Source organism: Vipera ursinii (assembly GCF_947247035.1).
Source record: "Vipera ursinii genome assembly, chromosome: 5".
NCBI classification, from domain to species: Eukaryota; Metazoa; Chordata; class Lepidosauria; order Squamata; family Viperidae; genus Vipera; species Vipera ursinii.
The window spans coordinates 45,744,202-45,753,967 of NC_139518.1; the positions used below are offsets into that span (position 1 = coordinate 45,744,202).

Here is a 9,766-nt window from a genome sequence, read left to right on the forward strand (position 1 = left end):
TCTGTCTCCTTAAATCAGGTGTGTCCAATCTTGGTGACTTTAAGACTTGTGGATCAACTCCCTTGCTGGTTGGGAAATTCTGGGAGTTGAAGTTCACAAATCTTAAAATTTCCAAGGCTTTTCTGCCTTAAATATTTTCAAAATAATAATAATAATAATAATAATAATAATAATAATAATAATAATAATAATAATAATAATAATAATAATAATAATAATTGTATTTGTATACTGCCCTTCTCCCGAAGGACTCAGGGCGGTGAACAGGGCAAACATATAAAAATACAAGAATACAAATATTAAAAAAGATTAAACAAGGTGCCCAAAACTAACAACAAGTTAAAATGCACTAAAACAATATTAAAATCCAAACCCATCACCCATCAGGCCAGGCCGGCTTGTTTGAACAAGTAGGACTTCAGATCGCGTCGGAAGGAGTGAAGGTCGGGCGCCATCCGGAGCTCAACCGGCAAACGGTTCCACAAATCCGGCGCGCCCACAGAGAAGGACCTCCCCCTGGGGACCACCAGAGATATAAAGCCATTTTCTACTAGTCAGGCTTTTCAGATCATAGACATGTTGCTAAACCAGCTGTCTCTAGGCTGGAAATGTGTTAAGATATTATAGGGTATTTATTTATTTTATTTATTTTATTTTAATTCCATTTATATCCCGCCCTTCTCCAAAGACTCAGGGCGGCTTACAAGCTTAGCAGTAGCCTTCATTCTATGTATATGCCTGCTTATTAGGGCTTTCACACACACCCCCAAGCGGCATTATTACAAAGTCAGCTTATTGCCCCCAACAATCTGGGTCCTCATTTTACCTACCTCAGAAGGATGGAAGGCTGAGTCAACCTTGAGCCTGGTGGGATGCGAGCCTGCACTAATTGCAGGCAGCTGGTGTTACTTAAGGAGGCATTAGCCCACTGCTCCACCAAGGCTCAGTTTCTCTGCATTTGAAGGTCTTCTAGGAATCTACTTCATTTCTTCATCAATTTTCATTTACATTTCAGAAAATGGATCGGAACAGAGATGGTGTGGTGACTATCGATGAATTCATTGAATCCTGTCAGAAGGTAACACCATTGTCCTCCTGGCATTTTAATCCTTCATAACAGTGAATAAGGAAAAAATGCACAGCCAGTCCTATTCTTTGCTCTATAGATGAGAACTTTTTATCATCACCATCAGTGAGATCAGGTAGTGATATTTCATTACTAGCTCTGGTTTATATTAATACTATTGTGGCGCAATTGGGGGAGTAAGGTGAAGAAGTTGGAAAATACTGCTTCAGCCAAGGCAGGTTGTGAGGAGAGTGCTGAAACAACATTTTTAGTAACAGTAAAGCTATACCTTCTTAATTTCCCACTTTTTCTAAGGCCTCGATTCCATCTTTTCTCTGGCAGGATGAAAACATCATGAGTTCCATGAAGCTTTTTGACAATGTGATCTAGCTGACCACACCTGGAGCCAACACCGTCATATGCACACCAGGGCTTTCTCTGCTTGGTGTATCCTGAGGCACTCTTCCCTTGGCTGCATGGACAAAGCAGGCCCATTTTGTGGAGACAATCCTCATGTACTCAAGATCCAACTGGGGTGGGATGGGGAATCCCTACAAGGGGAATCAAATGGGAGTCTTTGTTTGGGTTCAGTAAGGCTAGGCAAGGAGCGTATCCTAGAATTTACAAGCTCTTATTCTGGGAAATTAACTACAAAATGAATTGCCTCCCCCAAAAAAACTGCACTGACCTATCACTATGTAATGTGCTTTTCCTTAAGACTTCTCAAAATCACAGCAACCCCATGATCCTACATTAGGGCTTTCACACGCTCAAATGGCAATGTAAGCATCAATTGTTAAAAACTCTTGTAAGTGCACTCTTACCTTCAAGGAAGGGAGTCTATCTGATCTGCACCAAGGTTCTCACAGCACATGGAGTAATATTCTAATGCTTCCAAAAAGTGGAGGCAATATTTTCCAGTGTTAAGATATCTTGCAGTTCCGCTGTTACATTCAACTGAACTCAGCTTTTCTGGAGAAAACTGCAGAATGGTATTTTGCTTTGAAAAAAAATTTGTTTGCATACACACACACACACACACACACACACACACACAAGTGTGGGTACTTTGTATCACTCCAGACTTAAGTGCAAAAGAATTATTAGCTTTTTTTAGAAATCAGGAGATAAGTTACAAATTATGTTCAGATTGCTATTCAGAGAAAAAGTGCTTAACCAAATAATTGGGTCAAAGATTTTCACTGCTCCCTGACTTAGTAAATAAGGTGCAAACGGAACTAGAAACAGGGAAATTTACTTAGTAGAAATGTTTAGGTCAGAATGGGATCTAAATCTGTTGGACTTGTCTGAAATGGTATAGGTTCTCCTGCTTGAGCAGGGGGCTGGAGTAGAAGACCTCCAAGGTCCCTTCCAGCTCTATTCTATTCTAAGAAAAAATTCTATGAAGCCTCACTGGATGTGTCACCAGATGTTGATGTTACGATATTACTATTAATTACTTTCTGCAGCTAGATACTCTACAGAAATACCAAGACCTCCAGTATGCTTAGATGAGAAACAAAGGGATCAGCTAAGTTTTGGATAGCAATATGCTTAATGCCATGGTAATATTCATGTATGAGGGCTCTGGACTCGTGGGATTAGGGCAAAATTTAACATTGTGCCTTGTCTTTGAATTTTATGTATAGACAGATTAGAAGCAGAAGTAGTGTTGAATGGAAGGGGGAACCCACATGAGAGGAACAGAAAAAAATCTATTGGGAAAATAGAGGGAGATACACCTGGGTGTTCCTTTCCTGTGCCAACAATCTCTTTTTTCTGTAAAGGAACTTTCCCTTAGCACTTGCAAAGGGTTATTTTTATGATTTTGTTACTATAGCATTACCGTGATAAACAGCCTATGGGCCCTTCAGTTGTCAAAGCATTACAAACAACAGACAACTTCAGAGCATGCTTGCTCCAAGGACATGCCAGGTTCTATACAGAACATAACAGCAACATAACAGACATGTTGAATAGGCACAACGGGGATGTAGTAATGGGGATGTGCTAGCAAAATCATTAGTAGAGGAACAAGTGGATAAAACTTAGGGTATTTATAAAGCACTTTGAAAAAAAAGTGAAGCCTTTTTAAAGGGTTTAAGTAAAAATAAAAATAAATACAAGGGTGCTGATAATAGAACAGCTGTGTAAACTCAGGACTACAACATGGAAACTACACGAAAAAGCAAGAGAAGTGATATGGAGTAGAAATATGAGGAAAGAGGAGAGACTTAACACTGAATATATTGACAAAGGTCAACTTAAGGGAAAATGTAATATGGCAAGAGATGAGACCACTTGGGATATTCTGAATAGACCGGAGGAAAGATGCCCAGCACGAGGGCATAAAGTAATGAAGATATACTGAATCAAGATAATAGGCAATAGGAAAATAGGTAGGCTTTGTTATTTAAATTCAAAAAGAAAACAGGCAGCAAACATGAAAATTCTAACAGATTCAAAGCTGAATCATAACAGACCAAGAAAATACCAAAGTATATTGTTATCACTATATACTAGCCTTTCCCCAAAATGATGCCCACAAATTGACTGGGCTATTATACATCTGAAAAAAAGTTTTGCATCTGAAGAAATCCTGCAGAATTATTAATACAGTAGCTTTTAAGAACTCCCAATCAGCACAACCATATTATAGAAGTTACAATCTTAATAAATGAAAGGCACTAGATTGAGAAGTATGCAACAGTTAATATTTAATAAGTAGATGGCTATTTTTCATCTTTTCATCCCCTGAAATAAATGGTTTGTTCTAATATACAAATATTAAATTTAATCCACATTTCTTTTTTAATGGCAGTCTGCACTGGTATTTCCTCTTAATAATCAATCGTGGTAACTTCTGATTTTTCTTTCTCAGTTTCAGATTTTTTTTCTTCCAGCTCTTAATATGTATTAGGGTACCTTGTCAAACAAAGCAAACTTCAAGGACTTCTGCTGTAGGAATTGCATGAGGAAAAAATATTTCAGGACTCCAAAAGAAGTGCAGGAAATATTGGATTGAGTCTAGAAATGGAAATGCCTGGCTCAGGATTTATTAGCTATGCAAACAGACTGCCATATGCACTGTAGCCACATATGGCTCTTCCCCTTGAGATTATTTTACATTTTGCTAATCCATTATGCCAGGGGTCTTCAAACTGGGCCCTTTTATGATTTGTGGACTTCAACTCCCAGAATTCCTCAGCCAGGAGTTGAAGTCCACAAGTAATAAAAGGGCCCAGTTTGAAGACCCCTGCATTATGCCATATTATTAAGATTGCTGGAATCTGCTTCTGGAGAGAGTTTAGAACCACCCATTAAGATGTTTTATTATAATTTTTTCAAAGAAACATTTTCTTAATATTTTGTTGTTTTTTCTTTTATTTGATATAAGAAAAACTATTCTTAGTGTATTTTCCTAGTTTCCGTATTTTATTTCTGCAATCTCCCTCCATACTTCTGTCAATTCAAATGATGTTCTTTAATTCTCAAAAGGCCCAAAATACTAGCGGAGGAGAAGAAAAAAAATCACTTCAGTTCCCTGACCATTTCCAATGGCCATTCAGGTCAGCCAAAATAATTGGTATTGCCTTACTAATACCTGTTTTTTATTCTCTAATTTTTCCTTACAACAGTTGGGTATATGATGTCATTGGAATTAGCTGGTTCCATAAAGTGGCCATTCAATTTAACATGCACAGCATATTACTATCATACTTAAGTTTTCCATACTGCTAGGGACAGAACTGTCTTCCTGTGATATGGAAGCTCAACACAAACAGCATGGGGGAAAGCTACACTTTGTTTCATGATTAATATGGAGAAATGCCACATGGGGAAAGATATTGGTGCTGATAAATATAAGTGGGGCAAAATTAGAGGCGTAGCCTCTGATATTTGTGTTAGAGGAATTCCTCAGCCAAAATGGATAGAGATATGACTGCTGTCTTATATTATTAACAAAATAATTTATTTTTATTTTGCCTAACTAAAATATATTTCTTATTCAAAAGAATGTAAGATTGCCAATACTTGTAAAGCCCAATTTACCATCCAACCCATTACAGTCTTGCCTTCACTATCAGCAGACGATATTTTCCTACTCCCAAGGACATAGATATAATTATAATACTGATTCCTTGGAACCAAGAACAACACAAGAATTTATTCAGCGTACTTTTATTGTTGTTGGCCTATAGACAGGAATCTTGCCAGACTAAAGCACAATCTGCATAACTATTAAATATACCCTATGAAAGGTTACAGAGGTTCCACTCTGGCCTTCTTCCTGCATAGCAAGGATTCTAGACTGATTTGCTCCTTCGAAAAGACTCCTCCTGCAAGTCTGTACCACATTCTACCACAATATCTCATTTACAGGAGAGGGAAAATGAAGAAATGTGCATTGTGATGTCATAATGTAAATTCCACACTTTACTTGTGCCAGATATTAGACCTTAAGTGCTGTACAAAATTTCCACTTGGAGTTGCTATGTGTGAGTTGGGTGGCTATATAACTCTATTAAATAAATAAATAAAATATTTGCAACGTTTATGTGATGACACCATTATGAACCTATCGTCATTTTGACATCATCACAGTTTGTTGCACATACAGGTGAACTCGTTCCTCTATTTTCTCTTAATTCAGATACAATTTTAGATCTAGGGGAAATTATCCTGGGAGCAAATAAGGAACTGCACATCAATTTTCTGATCACAATGAACTCTATAGCTCTTTTGCCATCCGGTTAAAATAAGGGCTTCTATCCCCGTTTGAGGAAGCAATTCTCCATGCAAGGGTATTTTATATTTGAAAATAGTGTCTTAGGCTACATATAAAATTTCAGTGAATGCAGACTGTCTTCCTAATATCTAATAAAGTAAGTTTTCACAATTATGGATGGCACAATTTATGAATTTACTACCACTTCTGCAGATGCATGTTTATGGGTAAAGTGAGAGTTTCGATTTGCTTTAGAAATTACGATTACATGAACCAATTATTTTATAAAACATGATGTCATGTGTCCTTCTCATTTGGGATTACATTTGCTATTTTCCCCATCATATTAACTTGATTTGGTTCATAAACCGACTCTGAAACCTATACAATTCTTTCCTAATTTGATCCTTCCAGATGTGTTCAGGTCTTATCACTGCCAATCAGCAGTCCACTAGAGTAGATGCGGATGATAGGATTGATAGCTCAACACATCTGGAAGGGTTAGTTTGCAAAAGTCTGCTCTAATCTATCTTTCATCCTGACATATTGATTTAATATGTCTCCATATTACAGTATGCTTTACAGTATGCTTTGTTAAATACATGTGTGGGGCTGTATTCAGTTCTGGAAGTTGGAGACTGCTGCTGCTGCTGACTGTTCCTTACTCACATACTAGCTGCTTCCTTCTACCTGTCTTTCATTACAATCAGTAGTGGGGCCAAGCAGCCTAATTCCACTGCACAAGCTCTGCTATCAGCTTTGCATTTTCATCTGTATATATTTTGTATAATAACAATCAGCTATAACAATAAAATGCACACCTAATGGCTATGTACAAACACCATAGCCTCTGCTACTGTTTGCTTTGCTATGTTCTTTTCACAATGAGTTTTGAGGTATTATGTTCTTCAAAGGGAATATTTACTCTTCCCTTTTTCTCTTTAGTGTCCCTTCTACCTTGGGTCATCTCATTTCACTATAAGGTTATGAGATTTTCTAATAAAAATTCCATCTAAAGCCTGCTTTCTAAAGTATAGCACAATACATTATAATCAATTCTACAGATTTTATATAAAATTGTTTTTAATACCTGTTGGTTATATTTATAGCTCACTTTGTCCTTTGGCAGGGAATAAGTAGCTGTTTTAATATTTCATTCTGATTCTTCTGACAAGTGAAACTTCTGATTCCCCAAATTAGATGCTAATACAGTACATTCTAACTATATTTTGCATTGTAATGCTGCCATTACAGTCATAATTAGAACACATCTAATGCCTGATGAAACTCAGATCCATTTTGTACTTTTAGACATTATCAGTTCAGGTATAATCACTGTCTCACAATTTGTCTGCAAAAAGATTACTTAGGTCCAAAACATCTCAGTACAGCATCTACCGGTACGTCTTTCTTGATGAACATACTGTGTAAACTTATGCAAACATACATACGATCTCTATAACAAACGTGGAAACTATGCAGCCACAACTTCTATTTTCCTTTTGCCAGGGCTCATTAAAGGTTGTGAAATTTTATTTCATAATACAATTCAATATTCTGTTATTTTACTTCCTTTTATGCATTAAATCCCAACTGCATAAATCATGTAGATGCTCAAGATTCCATGAATCTTTTCCTCTAATAAACTACGATCCATTTTATTTCCTTTAAAAGTACATTTATAGTACACTCCATTTTTGTGAAATATGTTGCTAGCTTGGGTTTTTACCTAATCAAATTGCTAAAACTTACCATGATCTGTTGCCTTTTGAAGTATTTCTAAACAATTTCCAAAATGGAATTTTCCTTCTTTCTTTCATTTATACTCTGAGGAGTCCTCTAGAAACTCAGGACAGAATGCATGATATAATTAAATTCTCCATGCTGCAACCATTTTATTTTTACAGGATTACGAAGTAGGTTAGATTGATTCAATGTAGGGTATCCAAGCAACTTCATGGCAATCTGAAGATTGGTTTCTCAAGCTCTGTCCAACTATTGCTCATGTATAGGAGTATGTGAAGGGGTATATTTCTCAAAGTGCCAATTATGAGGGTCTCAAATTAGGAATTTATAAGTAGACTGACTTATAGAAAATATCTTACTGTAATTCTTTCCCCATGCCTGTTTAATGGATAGTCAGCAAAAATAGAAATGTTGCCAGGTTGCCACCCATTTTATTTCTTAGGTGGGAATTCACCTACCTAGAAGGGAAAGACAACTAGTGGTAAAGATGTTATTTTATAATGATAGAAATAATAATGTACTTTCCCTGCTTCTACTGCAAACATGTTACCCAAACTAGTCGACAATATGCCGACTAGGCCTTCTTATCCATGCTGCAGGTACATTCAGAGGGGAAAAACGGTTGACCCAAAATGGTGGTTAAAATTAGGAAACTACCTGATTGGCAATGCAGTATGTTTGTGATACAGCAGTAAGTTTGTCTCACATCACTTACTTACATACTAAGTGCTTTGTTTCCATCCCAACAGATCTAATCAGCTCTGCAGAAATGATAAAGTGTAACAATTAATCAGCAAAGAAACTTAGAATGAAAAAAAACTGTGATATTGTAATATTTCATTCATATACTAACAATTTGAATTGTTTAGTTTAAAAAAAGGAACTAAAATATGAGAATTCTTTAATAAGTATCCAAAAACAAATAAGATGCAAGTTATTGTTTTATATATCAAAATCAAAGAATGCAAAAACATCAAAATCAAAGAATGCAAAAACTAAATAGCTATGCTATTGATATATATATATATATATATATATATATATATATATATATATATATATATATATATATATATATATATATATATATATGTTTAAGTATTTGTCAAGGCTTTTTGAATGGACCTTGCTAATTAACTCTTTCATTCCTGTTTTGGCCCGGCTCAGGGCTTATCCACAGGAACTAGTCAACTTATGACAGCTCATTATTTGTGCAAATTATTCAAATTGCTAATAAAGAATTTGGGAGGCTAAGATGATCATTTCGAACTCATGAGAACATAAATGAGTTCGAAATGATCATCTTAGCCTCCCAAATTCTTTATTAGCAATTTGAATAATTTGTATATATATATATATATATATGGATCCTTGGTTTTTCGGGTTTTTCCCCGCGTAGAACTAAAGGTGTGGGCGCAACGTTTCGACGGAGTCCCATCCGTCATCATCAGGCTTTAGCTTCCTTCTTCTGGGAGAAGCATGTGGCTGTTAGTTCCTCTTTTTTAAACTGCCAGAGGGGGTGTGTTCTGTGGAGGTGTGCTCTGATTGGGTAGGGGACCAAGTGTGTTCTGATTGGGTGGGAGTGTGTTTTGAATGGTGGGTGTGTTCTGATTGGGTGGGGGGGTGTTCTGAGTGGATGGACTGGTCTCAGCTGCCAGCTCCAGAACTGAGCTGGTGAGTTGTGCTGCTTTTGTTCGGCTTCGTGTTTGTGGTGGTGCCATGTTTTTATAGTGGGTGTCAGTTTGCTTATTGTGTGGTTTGGAGGGGTTTAAAGTGGCTGATGTTGCAGCTGTGGTTAGGTTTCTGTTTTGTGGTTGTGTGTCTTTATCGTTGTGGGTTCGGATTTGCTTTTTGAATGGTTGTGTGGTGGTGATGTCATGTGATGTTATCATGAGTTTGGGTCTGGTATCATTCTTGGTGGTTGGGCCTCGTCTGTCAATCAAGGCGGGTTTCCAAATGGCTGGTAGACGAGAGGTATCATCTCGTGTATTCATGCTGTGGGGGCGTTTTTCTATCTCAATGGCTTCTCTGATTATTCTGTTGTTAAAATGTTCAATTTTGGCGATAGTTTTGGTTTTTTTAAAATCAATTTCATGTCCCGTGGCTTCAAAGTGTTGGACCAGGGATGAAGTTTGTTCTCCCTTTCTGAGTGAGTTTTTGTGCTCTTCAATGCGTGCACTTATTCTTCTGTTGGTCTGTCCGATGTATGTGGTGGGGCAGGTGGT

General features: G+C 36.9%; 1 protein-coding gene across 5 annotated transcripts in view; it reads left to right on the forward strand.

The window, feature by feature from the left end:
* KCNIP2 (potassium voltage-gated channel interacting protein 2) overlaps positions 1-1,456 on the forward strand; it is a gene marked incomplete at both ends in the record, with an annotated part of 121,812 nt that extends 120,356 nt beyond the window's left edge. For all 5 annotated transcript variants that reach the window (XM_083364381.1, XM_083364384.1, XM_083364385.1 and 2 more), the window contains 2 exons: positions 1,016-1,078; positions 1,409-1,456. In XM_083364381.1, the coding sequence (XP_083220507.1) occupies positions 1,016-1,078; positions 1,409-1,456 (111 nt within the window). The remainder of the gene's footprint in view (positions 1-1,015; positions 1,079-1,408) is intronic.
* Between the last annotated feature and the right edge of the window lie 8,310 nt (positions 1,457-9,766).